The 18199-nt window shown below is 35.5% G+C and overlaps 1 protein-coding gene across 10 annotated transcripts in view; it reads left to right on the forward strand.

The window, feature by feature from the left end:
• Positions 1 to 1431: 1431 nt before the first annotated feature.
• LOC133788950 (probable ubiquitin-like-specific protease 2B) overlaps positions 1432 to 18199 on the forward strand; it is a 47405-nt gene continuing 30637 nt past the window's right edge. The window contains exons 1-9 of one of the 10 annotated variants that reach the window (XM_062226633.1): positions 1432 to 1740; positions 3873 to 3938; positions 4017 to 4198; positions 4381 to 4471; positions 4576 to 4625; positions 14466 to 14663; positions 14731 to 14791; positions 15336 to 15444; positions 15821 to 15895. In XM_062226633.1, coding sequence (XP_062082617.1) covers positions 1557 to 1740; positions 3873 to 3938; positions 4017 to 4198; positions 4381 to 4471; positions 4576 to 4625; positions 14466 to 14663; positions 14731 to 14791; positions 15336 to 15444; positions 15821 to 15895 — 1016 coding nt within the window. In that variant the 5' untranslated portion in view covers positions 1432 to 1556. Of the gene's footprint in view, positions 2011 to 3872; positions 3939 to 4016; positions 4199 to 4380; positions 4472 to 4575; positions 4626 to 14465; positions 14664 to 14730; positions 14792 to 15335; positions 15445 to 15820; positions 15896 to 18199 lie in introns of all 10 variants that reach the window. The other 9 variants (XM_062226627.1, XM_062226628.1, XM_062226629.1 and 6 more) reach the window with 9 other exon arrangements.

Genomic DNA, 18199 nt, shown 5'->3' on the forward strand with positions numbered 1-18199 from the left:
GTGGTAAGGTATTCAAGGTGATTATACTCTAGTGTTCTTGTCACTATTATGTTATTTATTCTACAATCAAGAGAGTTAATGGATCCACTTTTATTTTTTGTGTTGATTATGGTTTATGGTTTTTGAATATGGATTGATGTTGACAAGGAATATATGTTGATCTCTTGATATTGGTGTTGTTTTTATCTTAAAATTATGAGCACGATCTTAGGATTTTCTTATGTTATGTTGTTATGATTTATTTGATTCTAATGATTTATTTGAATATGTATCATTTTCTCCACAACTGGAAGCCCTTTCTTTCATTCTCTCAATTCTTTAATATACATATACTATAATATTAAAATATTTAAAATAAAATAGTATTAATGTAATTTGCTAAATGATATAATTGTTAATATGTAATATTAAGAATGTGATTAGGCTATTGTCATACAAAATTAAAAGCATTAACATTTACTTCACATGTAATTTGCTAAATGTCATGAGCATTTTACCCCTAATAAGAGCACTCCTAATGAAGGAAGTAAAATGTCTAATTCTTTATGATATAAAGAAAAAATTGTTAAATAATCTTTCAATGGGTGATGTAAACTTATATTTTTTTTTACCTAAATGAATAGTATTTCTCTATATATAGTGAAATACTATTTATCATGCTATAAATAATTTATTATTTTTTTTATAAAATTTTGTATATATATGAATGTGATACTATTATATTTAATCATTTTATTTCTTAAAATGAATAAAATATTTAAAAAAAATATAATATTTAAATGATGTAGAGAAAAAAATGAAAAAATTAATATATGGTATAATGTAAAAGTTGAGGTAAATTATAAAAAAATATGTTTTGGTGATGTATTTTGTAATACACTTTCTCTATAATATTTAACTTAAACCCACAAAAACATCTTCCATCAACTCTTTTATATATATATATTTATAATAGCTATACATAAACTTCAATTAATTCATATCTATATTTACATAACATTTATATATCATTTATATAATATTTTAATATTATTATTTTTCTTTATAAGCTTTTTCTCTTCCATTTAGTATATATATTTATTATTTATTATTATTTTATTTTATTTTAATTAATAAAATATGTTTAAAAATATAATATTTAAATGATATAAAAAAATATATAAAAAAATTGATGTATGGTAAAATATAAAATCTATAAGTAAAATAAAAAAAAATGTGTATTTTGATGATCTATTTTAGAAAATGAAGTAGATTATACATTAGTACATTAGAAGTGCCTAAATAATGTAATTTCCGCAACTATAATACAAAGGAAGTGCAATGGATAGGGTTGAACCCAGTCCAAAATTGACCCGAGGAGTGGACCCGTTCCTTGCCAGTATCTCCTTTCTCTTCAATATAATATTAGTACCCGGAAAGGAAAAAAACATATAAATAAATAACATTTATAAATTTGAATTTAGGTCCCATTTATGGCTTTTTCTGGGTAGGACCGACTCTTACTCGGACTCCAACCTCTACTCACTCCGACTCTGACTACTCACTCCATCGGCAACATGAACAAGAAGAAGAAGACGACGACGAAGATGAAGGAGAAGTTCGGCGTGTTCGAGTTTGACGACGATATGAGCATCGAGCAGTATCCCAAGAGGTTTCCTCGAAAACTCGAAAGCCATGGGAACAAGAAGAGTAATAGTGGCGACCAGTCCCCTATAACCAAATACCATTTTCTCCAGAGCTGTAAGCCTCTTCTTCATTCCTTCCATTCTTTAGTTCTTTTTAAAGGCTTTTTGTGTTTGAATACTACTGTTGTTTGATTTTTGGTACGAGAGAAATTCTCTCCCTCCCCCTCCCTCCTTCCTTCCCTTTGTTTGGATTTCCGAGAAGTTTCATTGGTGTAAGGAATGAGAAATGGATGTAGAGGATGTTCATTAGAAAGTGTGGTGGTAATGTATCGGCGTGGTTTTACTCTGTTCGAATTCGTGATGTGGGTTTTCTTTTCTTGTTTGGGTAAGTTTTCTGGGCAGAGGCTTTTGCGGATTGTAATAGACTGTGAAGCTATTTGATATTTCTGTGTATAAGACGGAAATTCAAACTTCAAAGCAATACTAGTTTAAAATATATATATTTGAAGTTCAATGCTTACTTTTATGTATCAAAGAACTGGAATTGTGGCAGACAAAGGGCTTAATCTGCTATTTAAAAGTGAAATGAAGATTGGAAACAACTTTTTATTTTTATTTTGTTGTAAAACTAACAACACAAGACTCAAAAGTTTCTTAGGATCAAGTATCAAATAGTTTATATGCAAATAAAAGAATATTAAATGCAGAAATTAAAAGTAGAACAAATGCACAAAAACTTATCCTGGTTCGGCCAAACAATGGACCTACTTCCAGCTCTCCCCAACAAGGAGTTCTTCTCTCATATCATGTGATTACAAGCACCAATCTTCAGTAGAGTACACCTAGAAACAGTAGAGAAAAAAGAGTTTCTCTCACACTACACGCTAGCCCACATGAACAATAATCTTGGTCACAAAACTCTCACTCTCTCTAACTTTCCCAACACCCCCTCCTTACAAACTTCTCTCTCCGAAAAACTTTTAAAATAAAGAGTTACATAAGTATTTATAGACAAACACACAGGTCTAACTGAATACTCAAAGCTTAGGTGTACTCTAACTAACTTAATTGACTTATATAAATAAGTCTATCTTAGTTTCTGTGGATTATCATTCAACACATTTCGAAAAAGAAAGGACAATCGAACTGGAAGGTCTCTTTTGCCAGTTTCTTCAGTTTGCTATGAGTCGATGATGTTTTTTTTACTCTTCTTTTATCTCAAAGGGTTTAACGAAATTCATTTGTTCTCTTACAACCCATGTGGCAGTCCTGTATTTTGTTAGTTGCTCATCAATTTATTTCTTAATCTTTGAAATTGACATTGGAAGAAACTTTTATTTCTGTTTATTCATATGTATATGTATTTTGCGTTGTTAACAAGATTGATGAGACAAAACAGATATGTTGTATGAAGAATGAGATTTCCTTTAACTTGTAAACTACAGTATCACATCAACTAAACCACTCGTAATTTTGTTTTAAGGGTATTAAACAAGTGAGAGTCAATTTTATTTAGATGTTGAAAGTTCCCAATTCCATCTTTGCTTGCATACTTAGTTTAATTGGGTTTTATTTACTTTTTGGTAAAAAGATTTCATATGTGCTTCTATAACGATTTGGGATGATCTCTATTGAGTTGACTGGATAAACCTTAAGCTTCATTTCCTGCCATGATAGTTTAGAAATGGGACGATTAGGTCAAGCTCGAAATGCATCTGTAGGAATTTTGCTGATAAATTATCATAGCTTCTTTGAAGTTTTAAATTTACATGTTTAGAAGTCTGCTTCTAGATTCTTTTCCAACTGTTAAATTTTCATATATAATTAGTTTTCCTTTGAAGTATTTATTATAAGAGGAATATATGTTTTCTTACTTAAATTATTTATTTTTTCAAATTATGAATTGTTTTAAATGGTGATATTGCTAGCATTCCTTTTTTTTTTTGTTTCATGAAATGTCATGCATTGGATTTGTGGTTAGGAATTTTCTTTATTGAATATTCTGCTTGAGCTAGAGTTATTATCTTGGAAAAACTTTTCCTGAGTCTTTTATCTTTATTTATTTTGTGTAAGAGATATATTATGGGACCAAAATTTTGTGGTTAAGTCAGTGGTTCTTATCATGAGCTGTGTGAACTAGTAAAAATTATCTACAAAAGGATTTTGTACAATATTCTCTGGCAGATTGGTTTATTGAGTTACTTCTTATTGAAAATATTTCTAATTTTCTGCAAGTTTTGTCTGCAGTTGCACGTGGTACTGAGACTGTAGACCAGGGTTTTAGAACTGAATCTATTGATGTTGATGCTAAAGGTAGAGTTTCTCATTGCCCAAACCTCACTTTTCTGTTTAAGCTTTTGAGTTTTCCTGTTTCTATAATTATAACTAAAGGGACGAAGACCCCTAAGGCAGGTAGCAACAGATTGTTAGACATTCATCCTAATGATGTAGGAGGTTTGCAGTACACATATTCTGCTATATCTCCAAACAGTACTCTGCACGGAGATAGTCCTGTCAAAGTGGAGAACTCTGGAGTGGATGCCTATTTGATTTCTAGTTCTTCGTCTCAAAACGTAAATCGCATAAGCTTGTTTCTTATTTTGATTTTTATCTAGTTCCAGTATAATCATTTAAATTTTGGAGGAATTTTAAGTTGATTTAGACGTTTAAATAGTAAATGAGTTTCAATTGATGTTCAAGATTTCTTCATTTAATCTTTTTTGTGATGAAGTAGTAAACTTAGTATTTATTGCAGACCAAGAAATTTAGTAGAGTATCATTTGAAACCCTCAGCACTGAAATGAGCTCTTTGTCAACTTCAACCTTTTGTTCTGAAGAGAATAAAAGTTTGTCTCCTCTTCTCATGCTAAATATAAATACAGTTTCTGACATTGTGCAAGATTAGATATGGAATACAATTTATTTACTAAAAAATTCTGCATAATTTCAGTGTCCTCGGAGGAACAACAAATCGAACCAGATTGTGGTGGATATAAACTTGTAAGCTCTCTTTAGTTGTTTATGTTTTGTATTACTTATTCTGAAAGAGGAAAAAATAAAGTAAAAAAATTAAATAATTAAAAAAATAAAAAGAAAGAGGAAAAATTAAAGTCATATTGTGATAAGCATGCATAATCTAGTCAATACAAATGAAAAATAATTGAGTAATGCATTCAAGAAGTCAGTTCATCATGTGCTATCCTTATGGGAGAGAGCAAAATTTTATAGTTTCATTATGGACCTAGGAGTTGGAGTATTTTTTTTTACATTGTTCATAGATGAAATACTTGTTTATTTTTATTTATTTTTCCTTTTGTAGCTTTGGATGTGGGTACCTCATTTTCTATTAGTTTTGTAACTTCTTTTTTATTAATCTAGTTCATTGATAGGTATGACAAAAGATCCCTTAGGTTTTTTTTTTGGATAAAAAAGTGGCTGTTCTAGTTTTTATTTACATGGACTTAAACCACTCACATGTATTCACCCACTGACCTAGGCAACTACTTGAAGTAGCCATAGGTGGCAAAGTGGATGTTCTAGTTACCTTTAAAATTGTTTTACTTTTTTTTTCTTATGGTCAACTTATCATTGATCTTTGAATTAGAAAAAGTCTTGCTTTATTCAGCAAGAATCCTTACATTTTAATCTGGGCTTGTGAGAGCTTTGAACTACATCTTGGATACATGCATTAATGCAACTCAAGTCTCATGACTCAGTTTTATATTGAGACAAAATTGAGTGAGAATTACTGATGCTTTAATTGGTATCTTTTTGGCGCAATCAGAATTAAGTCAAGTGTTGGAGTTTTGTGGCTATCTGGGGTGTAGTCCAAATAAGGTTAGGGAGTGAAGAGAGTTTTGAGAGGAAAATGTTGGGTTGTTTGTGCTATGGATCCCTAATTGATGAGACAAAGGCCTCTTGTCTCTTTTTCAAAAAATAAAAAAATGGATCCCTAATTGATGTGTGTGAGGGCATTTTTTTTCCTCGATAAGAAACAGTGGGTATTGATAACAGAATATTGAAATCATCTGTGTTACATCCTACAAAGCCAGTATAAATTGCTGCAAACTTTAGCAACATATAGTACAAATTTAACATGTGCACTACTCAGCCAAGGCCTATATAAGCCATAGCTGCCAATCACACAAAAGCATTGAAAAGAAAAAAACTTTGAATTCCTCACTCTTGAAAATCCAAATAGCCACCCCATATTTAACCTTATCTCAAATAGCTCCCATATCTTCTTGTATTTGAAAATTCTACAATTTTGTTCCAGCTAAAGCCCAAAGAACAATGAGAACGGCGGCGTTCCACATTGTCATAGATTATGTAAAAAGCTAGTTGATTAGTTTAATTATTAGGTTCCTATTTGTATAGTTTCTAGCTTTATGTATGTATAGGTTTCATTTTATCAATGAAGAGAGATACTTTCCAATCTAAAATAACATGGTATCAGAGAGCTTATAGAATTTCGAATTTAGGATTTTCTCCAATCTTTTTGTAGAAATGCAATTTAGGGTTTTGTGGCTTTTAGGGTTTCATTTTTTATAATCCTTTTAAAGTGGTATTTTGTTCTCACTGTTGATCTAGATAGGAAACCTAGGTGACAATCTGCCGATCCCTTGATTCTGCAGACCCACGCGCCTCTGCAAGCCGCAGCTACAATATCCACGTGCCGGCACCGTTCGACCTTTTTTTGCTCTAGTTGTCCTTCTTCGCTACTCCAGTTGTTCTGTGTCGATATAGCCCTTGTTCTTACTTTACTATCGAGTGTTTGTTAAGGTTTGTTCTTGGTACCTTCTTGTCTATCAAGATTTGTTCTTCTTGCCTTGTTGTGTTGAGTGTTGACTGCCTTGTTGGGTTGATTGAGCCTCTCTATTTTCGTTCCGTTGGATTTTGTTTATTGGTTTGCTTGCTGCCTCGTTGCGTTGATTTTGACGGTTTGTTCGTTGCCTTGTTGGGTTTTGTTTGCCTCGTTGCCTTGTTGGGTTGCTCGCTGCCTTGTGTTTGTCGGTTTGTTTGATGCCTTGTTGGGTTTGTTTGTTTACTTGTTCATTGCCTTCCTGCCTTGTTGTATTGGTGGGATGGATATGGTGACCGTAATGTCTAAAATCACAGACCATAAACTCAATGGCTCACAAAGGTTTGACACTCAACCACAAGATTTAAGAGGAATTATGTGCTATTATTGTCACAAGCAAGGGCATATGAAACGTGATTTTAGACAACTTCATACAAGAATCAGAAAGCTCACTTGGCCTATAAACTATCGCATGCCATCATTTGTTCTTCATGGTGATATTCTCTTCAAAATATTTTTTCCTACCAAGTCATTGTTTTTCGTTATCCTAAGATATTTGGTAGAGTTTGTTTTACTCGGAATATTTGTCAAAATATTACCAAATTAGATTTCAAGTCTTTGAAATGTGTCTTCCTTGGTTATTCTCGTTTTTAGAAAGGCTATATATGTTATTATCCTAGTCTTAACAAATTTCTTGTCTCAATTGATTATACTTTTATGGAAGACACCTTATCTCTGTTTTCTCCTCCTCCCACACATCAGGAGGATGATGATTTGTTAATATATTCTATCACATTTTTCGACCCTATTTCGAAACCAGCTCCTATCAAGCCTCCTATTATTCAAGTCTACTCCGGACGGAAACCTTTTGATTCATGTCCTGCACTTGCTCCTTCATCATCAAATCTAGTTTCGAGTGATGATCTTCCTATTACATTACGCAAAGGTAAATGTTAATGTACTCAATTGTTTATTTCTATGGCAATTACTCATAATTGGCCTCTGCATCAACTAAATATCAAGAATGCTTTCTTCATGGTGACCTTCAAGAGGAGGTGTAAATGGAGCAACCTCTTGGTTTTGTTGCTCAGGGGGAATTTGGGAGAGTTTGTCGTTTTTGAAAATCTCTGCATGGTTTGAAACAAAGTCCTCGCACTTGGTTTGGAAAATTTACTTAGGTTGTTAAGGATTTTGGTATGATATAAAGCAAGTCTGATCATTTTGTGTTTTACAAACAATCGAAAGCTGGTATCATTCTTTTAGTTGTGTACGTAAGTGACATTGTCATCACTGGAAGTGATGCTACGGGAAATTCATCTCTTAAGTCGTTTCTTCATACTCAATTTCACACAAAGGACTTAGGAATGCTGAAGTGTTTCTTGTGTGTTGAAGTTACAAGCAGTAAAAAATGTATCTTTTTATCTCAAAAGAAATATGTCCTTGACTTGTTAACCGAGACAAGAAAATTGGGGGTAAAACCTTGTAGTGTTCCAATGACTTCAAACATGCACCTATCAGGAGATGGAGAATTAATTGAAAATCCAGAGAGGTATAGAAGGTTGGTTGGAAAGCTGATCTTATGATGACTCGTCCAGATATTGCATATTTTGTTAGTGTTGTTAGTTATTTATGTCGTCCCCAACAATTCATCATTGGGCAGCGTTAGAGCAAAATTTTGTGTTACTTGAGAAGAGCATGTGGACGTGGTATCTTGTATGCAAATCATGAGCACGCTCATATTCAATGTTTTTCAGATGCAGATTGGGCATGTTCAAAAGTGGATAGAAGATCTACATTAGGTTATTGTGTTTTCGTTGGAGGAAACTTGGACTCATGGGAGAGTAAGAAGCAGAACATTGTGGCAAGATCGAGTGCAGAGGTAGAATATAGGGCTATGACACAGTCTGCGAGTGAGATAGTGTGGATATATCAATGATACGATTAACCTGCACAAATGTAAGTAAATAGAGAATATAGATGCATAAATGGTGAGTTTTTGTATTGCTTAGCTAGGAATTCGAGAGCCTAGTTCTCTCTCACAAGGGTTACACCTTACTCAAATCCTTCCTAGCTCTCTAAGTCTCACACTCACTGTTATATTTACAACCATAGGGAATTCCCATGTACCCTCCCCCACTCTAAGATCACTCACATAACAACTTAGCCAACCAATCCAACTATTTATCCCCTACAGCTCCCTTACCGTTACCTCTACTGTTCCTGCGCGAGTACACAAATGTCAAGGGTGGCCTATCAATCAACTTTTGATTGAAATAGGTTTTAACATTTCAGTACTTACAAAATTGTGGTGTGACAACCAAGCTGCCATTGATATTGCATCTAATCCTGTGTTTCATGAGCGAGCTAAGCACATTGAAATTGATCGTCATTTTGTTCGCGAGAAAATTCAGCGAGAATTGATTTCTATAAGGTATGTGAAGACTGGAGAACAATTAGGGGATATCTTCACCAAAACTCTAAATGGAGTTCAGGTTGATTATTTATGTAACAAGCTGGACATGATTAATATCTATGCTCCAACTTGAGGAGGAAGTGTTATAGATTATGTAAATAGCTAACTAGTCTAGCATATATAAGTTTCATTTTATCAATGAAGAGAGAGACTTTTCCAATCTAAAATAACACAGCATCTCCTTTCCTTTTACTTACCCAGGTCCCCCTTGATCAGCCACATGTTGCAGAATATTGTGACTCAAGTAAGGCCATGATCAGATGGTCCTAGTAATGGTCACTGTTCTTAGATTTCTGTTTGCACACGTTGCAGTAATTTGGAGAATAAAGAATAAAGCAGAATGAATGTTTTGAATTGAATTTTCTTGTATATACGACCAAGACTATGAAAGCCATTTTATAGGGACGGTACAAAGCAATTACAATAAATAAAAAGAATAAAAAAACCTATAAATAAGGAAGCATATAAATACAATAAAAGTCTATAGCTGTCACACTAAAATCATATATTTGTGAATTGATTTGTTAGCTGTCAACACTCCCCCTCAAGCTTGACTGTAAATGTTAACAAGTCCAATCTTGTTTGTGAGGAAATCAAAAACTCGTTCAGAAAGTCCCTAAGTCAGTATATCTGCCAATTGCTGATTAGAGTGCACATGTTTGATACTTATGATCCCTCCAATCTTTCTTTGATAAAGTGACGATCCACTTCTACATTCTTGGTTCGGTCGTGATGAACAGGATTATGTGCTATACTGATAGTGGACTTGTTGTCGCAGAATAGTTGGATAGGTGCTTCGTATTCTATCTTTAATTCTTCGAGCAGCCGTTTTAGCCAAATCACTTCACAAACCCCGTGGGCCATAGCTCTAAATTCTGCTTCTGCACTACTCCTTGCAACAACGGTTTGCTTTTTACTTCTCAAAGTGACAAGATTACCCTATAGTAGGGTACAATATCTTGATGTCGATCTCTTATCATTAATTGATCCAGCACAGTCAGCATCTGTAAAGACTTCCACCTTTCTTTCATTTGTCTTCTTGAACTATAGCCCTTTTCCTGGAGTTTGTTTCAGATATCTCAAGATTCTATATACAGCATTGAGATGACCTTGACAAGGATTGTGCATGTACCGACTTACAGCAAAAACAATGTCTGGTCTAGTGTGAGATAAATAGATGAGCTTCCCTACTAGTTGTTGGTATCTTCCTTTGTCCACTGGATCACCTTCAAGCATTTTAGTCTTGTCTCCAAGTTCAATTGGAGTTCCACTAGGCTTGTTATCGAGCATCCCAGTTTCTTTTAGGAGATCAAGAGTATATTTTCGTTGAGATACAAAAATGCTTTTGCTCCTAGCAATATCCATACCTAGAAAATATTTCAATGCCCCCAGATCTTTGACTTCAAACTCCTTTGCCATAATTTCTTTGATTCGAGTTATCTCCTCAGTATTACTTCCAGTGACAATAATATCATCGACATATACTATCAGGATAGTAATTTTACCTTTTTCTGAATGTTTAATGAACAAAGTATGGTCGGTTTGACCTTGTGTGTGCCCAAGATTTTTGACAACTTTCGAGAATCGATCGAACCAAGCTCGAGGAGATTGTTTTAGGCCATATAGTGACCTATTAAACTTGCAAACAATTTTGGCATTAGAAATTTCTTCAAAGCCTGGTGGTTGGCTTATGTAAACTTCTTCTGCAAGTTCTCCATTCAGAAAAGCACTTTTTACATCAAGCTGATGTAATTCCCAATCTAGATTTGCTGCAAGTGAGAGTAGGACCCTGATGTTAGTGAGTTTGGCAACTGGAGCAAAAGTCTCAGTGTAGTCAATCCCATAGGTTTGGGTGAATCCATTTGCTACCAGCCGTGCTTTGTACCATTCAATAGAGCCATTAGCATTATACTTGACTGTGAACACCCATTTGCACTCCACAGCACTCTTATCAAGAGGTAATTCCACTAAACTCCAGGTATCGTTCTATTTGAGTGCTTTTATTTCTTCTAGTACCGCTGCTTTCCACTCAGGAATTTTCAGAGCTTCAATATTTCTAGGAACAAATATATTTGACAAACTAGAAGTAAAAGCTTTAAATGAAGATGATAGTTTTGAATAAGATATAAATTTGGAGATGGATGTTGAGTGCAAGACCTAGTTCCTTTCCTCAATGCTATTGGAACATCTAAATCAGAATTAGTGTTTGATTGGGGATTGCCTGACTCATTTGAAGGTGGAGTCTATCACCAGATTGGACGCAACTCTGGTTGTTGCTGTAGTTGCTGTGGAGGATCTGTTTCTGCTTCAATACTAGGATAATGATCATGAGTGTGAGTAGAAGTAGGAGCGGACAAATTATTTGGAAGAGATGAAACAATGGTAGTTTGACTTGTAGGCATAGGTTGACTTATAGGCAGCTCTAGCCCCATGACCACTGCGCTTCTTGCTTTTGATGAATATTGTTCTTCCCCTGAGCGAGGTGGGAGAGAAATATGGAGTGTTTTAAAAAAAGTAACATCACTAGAAACAAATGTTTTTTTGGTGAATGGACAATAGCATTTATAGCCTTTTTGAGTTGAATATCCAAGGAAAATAGTCTTAATGGCTCTCGGATCAAGCTTGCTACGACCTTGTGAATGAACATGTACAAAGGCTGTGCAGCCAAATGTCTTAACAGGAAGAGTGTTTGTGGAAATGTGAGGATAGGAAGTTTGAAAAATGGAATAAGGTGTTTTGAACTGTAGTGGCCGATAGGGAGACGATTGATGAGATAGGTAGCAGTAAGAATGACATCTCCCTAAAGATATTTAGGGACATGCATAGTAAACATAAGTGCTCGAGCTACTTCTAAGAGATGGCGATTTTTTCGTTCGACCGCACCGTTCTGTTGAAGTGTATCAACACAAGAGCTTTGATGGATGACCATGCTTGACTAGGTAAGGACTTAGAGTGGTATTAAAGTATTCCGTGCCATTATCTGTTCTTAGAACACGAATGGATGTATGATATTGAGTTTGGACCATTTGGTGAAAGTCTTGAAAAACTTGATGTGTCAGATTTATGTCGAAGTAGATAAACCCAAGTGATGCTAGTATGATCATCAATAAAAGTTATAAACCATCGTTTACCTTGAGAGAAGTAGTGATTTTTGAAGGGCCCCAAACATCACTGTGAACTAGTGAGAAAGGAGTGGATGGTGTATAAGATTTTTGGGGAAATGAAGCCCATGTGTGTTTAGCGAGTTGACATACATCACAATGAAGAAAATTAGAATTTTTATTGAAAAATAAAGAAGGAAATAAATATCTTAAATATGAAAAACTTGGATGCTCAAGTCTATAGTGCCATAACATAATTTTGCTAGGAAAATCAGAATTAGAAACAAGGCCAAATGCACTCGGCCAGTGTGTTATTTGAGGTTGATTTTGAAAAAAGTAAAGTCCATGAAGCCTAGCACTGCCAATAATCCTCCCCGATGATAGTTCCTGAAATTGACATGAGTTTGAGAGAAATTTAGCAACACAACGATTATCAACAATTAATTTGCTAATAGATATAAGATTACAGATTAAGGACGGGACATAGAGGACTAATTTAAATGTAAGATCATGAAACAAGTGGATATTACCAATACCAACAATTGAAGACAAAGTACCATTAGCAATTTTCACACTAGAATTATTAGAACAGGGAAGATATGAATCAAATAAATGATATAAACTTGTCATGTGATCAGAGGCACCTGAATCGATAATCCAAGGTGTTGAAGAAATTTTTAGAGAAGTCAAAGAAGAATAAAAATTACCAGTGTGCTATTGAACATAAGGCCATATTAGATGCTGAAGTAGGAGCCAGAGAAGATTGATTCAGAAGTTTATACAATTGTTCAACTTGTTCCTTACTAAATGATGGTGGAGTAGTGGTTGGTGGTATATCAGGATTTCCAGTACCTTGAATTTGATAAGCCTTTTGATCAATTTGGCGCCTAGGAGTCCAGTTGGCTACCATGAATTTCCCAACAAGTGATGCTGATAGTGATCACACCATGGCCTTTCACCCTTTTGATTTGGCTGAGGATCAGGATTAGACGTATTTTTGGATGAATATTTGTAACTGTTAGAAGCCAGGGCAGAACTTTTAGGAAGTTGAGTATTCTGAACCTCAGAATCAGTCAGCATAACACGACGGCGAGCTTCTTCACGACGAACCTCAGAGAAGGCTTCCTCGGTATCAGGAAACGGTAAGTGACCAACCAAACGTTCGCGTACTTCATCAAGATTACTATTTAACCCGGTAAGGAACTCGAACACGTTCCTTCTCGAGTTGTTGTCTTTGTTTCACACTACAGTCGGTACACAAAGGAGTGGTTTCGAGATAGAGATCGAGTTCCTGCCACAAATCTTGTAAATCTGAAAAATACTGGGTAATAGACTGATTACCTTGCTTAATTTCTTTGAGTTTCGTGCAGATTTCAAAAGATTTGTGATGCATTACCAAGGTCGGAGTACATACAACGAGTCACATCCCACACTTACTTTGCCGTCTTGAAGAACAAGTACCTACGAATTATTTTCGGATCCATAGAATTAATTAGCCAAGCCAAAACAATTGAGTTTTCAGCCTGCCATACCTTATGAGTAGGATCGGTAGTAGGTGGAGCAGGAAGATCTCCAGTTATATGTCCGAGTTTGCCGTGGCCACAAATCATAATTTTGACGGACTGTGCCCATTGTAAATAGTTTTTGCCTTCAAGCTTGTGTGTTGTAATGTGCAGAGAGCCACTGTCATGGCTGTAGAGTGACCCAATCGAGCCGCTGGACTGGTGTTGAGGGTAGTGTCTGAGTTTTGGAGAGTTTGAACAGAACTAGAGTTGGCAATGGAAGAGGAGTCTCCAGCGAGAAGGGTTGCGACACCTGCAGAGAGAGTTGTATCTGCCATTGTTGCCAGAGAAGAAGACTCGAACACCGGAGAAGAGGAAGAGGAGTTTTACTGCTCTGATACCATAAAGAATAAAGCAGAGAGAATGTTTTGAATTGTATTTTCTTGTATATACGACCAAGACTATGAGAGCTCTTTTATAGGGACTGTACAGAGTAATTACAATAAATAAAAAGAATAAAAAAACCTATAAATAAGGAAGCATATAAATACAATAAAACTCTACAGCTGTCACACTAAAATCATATATTTGGGAATTGATTCGCTAGCTGTCAACAGAGAAACCTGTAGGAAAGGACTCTTCTGCTGCAATTCTCACAAGTACGTGTCTTGTCAAGAGCTACCAGCCAACCAAAGACCTTAATCTTTGGAGGAGCCAGAAATTTCCAAATGAAATGATATTGGTTGAAAGGCGTAAAACCAGTGTAGGAGGAGATTTCAATGTGGCTAGAGTTGGGCATGAAAGATTACTAAATGTTAAGATTACTAGGACTGAGATTTGGCGAGATTTTTCCACTTATAAGTTCATAAATTGTGTTTAGGAGTGGGTTAGAAAATTAAGTGGTTTTTTACTTTAGACTAATGGTAATTTTTTAACTGACATTTGCTTTATTATATCTTGCAGGATGACAAAAACAAAACTGTTAATATCTTTCCTGATTATATTATATATAGAGACACACATCTTACGAAATCTTGCTTAACATTTTCATGCCACTGCATCAAAATAGAGGGTTCATCTTTTACCGGAACTTGCAAATCAGTCTCCTTTCAATGGGCTATTGGGGATATTATTAGTATTGAATCAGAATGGTCTGAATTGGTGGGTTACATTTTCCCTTCACATTCTTTACTTTTACTTTGGAAATCTAAATGTTCTCTGGATGCAGGTCAAAACGGCCATTGTTACCCTTCATCTTAAAGTTACAGGAAATGCAAATAAAACTTCAGGTTTGTGAAAATGCAGAGGTTCAGTAGTGTAAATATTTGCTTAGCACAAATGGGTCAAATTGTGTCTGCTGTTTTCAGATTATAGTATTTTTAATATTTTTTCATTAAACTCATTTTCGTCTTTGGTTTCCTTTGTTGATGAGTATAACATATAAAAGAGGAATATATATTTACAATGAAATTTGACCAACTGTGGAGACTGTATACACTGATTATGTTTTAGAGCAAAATTTAAAAATGTATCTTGGATGGAAACTGTTCCCATGTATCGTGTGGTTGGAACTTTAATTTTTAGTCAAGGTTTTTTTATTTATTTAATGTTGTTGTCTCCAAATTCCAAGGGTATTTGTGGACCATTTCTTAGTGGAAATGATGATGGATCAATTTTTCATCCAAAGTAAATTATATTTGTTGTCTTTATTAATGCTCCAAGAATTATATTTATCTTGCTGTTAGGAAATGTTTTTTAGCAAATTGATTTCTCTTGTAGTAATTTTGTTTTGGTCAAAGTGTTGTAGAAGTGATTTTGTGCGAACACATGCAGGTTTTGAGCCAGTGTGTTTTTCGGTTTATGATCCTTATTGGGCAAAGAGACTGGAAGCAATCAAATCATTAGATGTGAGATACAAGGATAAATGGAATATTGATTTTGAGTGCGTTTTCTATTGACTCAGAATATACTTATCACTGCTTTTTCTTCTTTTCTATTTGTTTTTGTGTAAAGAGAAATAATTATTTGGTTTAGCATGGTCATGGTACAAGTGATCTTGTAGGAATTCATTTGGAGCTGATCTTATGAGTGATATCTGATTTTTTATTTTTTTACAAGTTCTTAGGAATTAACTTTGTATTTTTTATTTTGGTGATCAAAAGGGGCTTAAATTTTATGCTTTTACTACATCCTTGCTGGGGAAAATTTCTTTTCCATTTCTCATTTACTTTCAGAAAACTCTTTTCCTTTGTTTATAAAAAGATTTCATTTGTGAATTTGAAGCATGTTGTATACTAATTCCATTTACTCTCTTGCAGTGCTAATGTAGTAAGTGGTAGAAAACATTTGTTTGGGCAGAGTAGCATGTTCTCTCCTACGAGTTGCATACCTGGGTAAGTCTAGAGACAAATGCTCATATCATTTAATGTTAGCAGAGACTGACGTATCATGCATTATACATTATGTTTATGTTTTGTTGATTCAATCTTATATCTGCTTACTCTAGTTTTTAAGATTCAAGAGATACTTTTCCTTAAGCATTTGTGGTTCTACAGTCTTACATGGGTATCTAAGTTGTTACATCAGTTTCTCAGACTAGCAACTTTTTGTTAAGATCCTACATCTACTTAGTATGGGATTGGTTAGTGATTTATAACCAAGTGCCCTCATAGACTATAGTCTTTTGACAGTGAATTCTTTTCAAGTGATTGTAACAAATGGTATCAAAGCCAACACTCTAGTGGGACCTACATCATGGAAGGTGACCTTGGGTCAATGTCCACGGCAGTCCACTATATGGTAACCCTTTCTGCAATGACCTACTCTGGGCTTTTCCCAAGTTACCCCTTCTGTAGGTTGCCATTTTTGCGACGTGGGTCCTATTAGAGGTGTTGACTCCGATATCATTTATTTCAACCAATTAGGGAGAACTCACCCCTAAAAGACTAATTTATGAGGGGAGGGTACCCAAATGAGTAATTTGTGCCTTATTAAAGTTAGAGAGAGAAAAAGAGGAGAGAGAATTCTAAGAGTTTTCCCATGCACGTTAGGTACGACCATGGTCTTTCCGGCCATGGTTGGCACCAAAATCCCACTGGTTTTGGGAAGAAAGAGGGCTACTACCCACTGGCTTTGGCCTAAAAAAACAACTTGGATCCTTTGGTGACCAGGGGCAGCAAAGATACTGGAGCTTTCGTACCTTGTATAAGGTGTTTATGCTCACCTTATCAAACGACGGGGGTTTGGTTAGAATATTGGAGAGGACCCGATTATCGGGTTATGAAATAACTATAACACTGGATGCAGCTTCATGGCTTATCGAACTACTGGAAGAAATGCAGAACAAGGAGGAGACGCAGAGGGTGAATTTCAAGAGATCATTTCGAAACACTTCGAATAGCTGTTTTTTGGAGAGTTTTCAAAATAGTAGAGGGGGGTTTATCAAGATATCAGTCCTGAAGAATAAAAGGATGTCCATGGTGATAATTCCGGAGGAAAGACAAGCTAGGGGGTGGAACGAGCTTGCAAGGTGCCTTAGGGGGGTTCTAAAACGACAAAACTTGCAGAAGTACGAGTAACAGGAACTGATTATGGAGGATAGCGAGTCTGTTAGGAAAGGAGCTTTGAAGCCTTCTTATGCGAACATAGTGAAACAGACAAAAGAAAAAACAAGAAACCAACCTGATGGCAAATATAACGAGTCAGAGCTAGGAAGGGGAAGGAAGGCACTCGACGGGGGTATGAAGGTATTTGGCGGGAGGAGCAAGTATATACAACAGAACCACCATCTAACAAATAAGAGCTTTCACAAAACAATACAGAATCGGGACACTAATAAGCTAAGATATTGGGACTTCTTACCAATGGGGAATGGGAGTTTCAGACCAAGGAACAAGTTCCCGAGAGAGAGAATGAAACAGAAAAACTTTCACGAATTCTTACAAGCGGAAAATTGCGACAAGGATTGGAACAAGGCGCTAATAATGTTTAGAGATAACAGTAAGGTGGGATGGAGTGTTATTTTCTATAATCTCTCTCGGGAAACTAAGAGGATTTGGGAGGGCCAAATGTATGATGATCGAATCATAATCTGGTGCAAGAACGAAGAAGAGATGGAGAGTTTGATGAAATTGCACAAGACTGTAATACCGGGTACGGGGGGCACGGAGGTCTCTTTTAGGAGATGGTCATTTGAAGAACAAAACAGAGATATTAAAATAGAATGCAAGAGGTCTTGGATTGGTGTTGAAGGACTGTCTCTGAATTTATGGAATATTAAGATCACGAGGAAAATTGGTGACATGTGTGGAGGATTGCTAGACGTGGAGAAGGATACAGTAGAAAAAACGTACTTGAATCACTTGAGACTCAAGATGGAAGGGGATAAAGAGGGTTTTGTACCTAAAAACATTCGACTCCAGTATGAGGGTTCTGAATTTTCTTTAAAATTATTCAGACTAAATGATTGGGGTTATAGATTCCATGGACTTCTCAACACAAGATGGCAGGAAGAGGGTGATATATTAGGAGCTGGGTTGACTAGCGACTTTGGTGGGGAAAAGGCCGACGGAAAACAGGCTCCAGTACCGCTTGTAGGTGGAGCGGCTATTGTCGGCGGCAAGGAGTCTAGTGAGGAGAAGACCGAAGGGCTTCAGAAGGCAGAAATCGTAGGTGTAGGCGTAGATGTCAAGGTCGGG

Source organism: Humulus lupulus, chromosome 7 (assembly GCF_963169125.1).
Source record: "Humulus lupulus chromosome 7, drHumLupu1.1, whole genome shotgun sequence".
NCBI classification, from domain to species: Eukaryota; Viridiplantae; Streptophyta; class Magnoliopsida; order Rosales; family Cannabaceae; genus Humulus; species Humulus lupulus.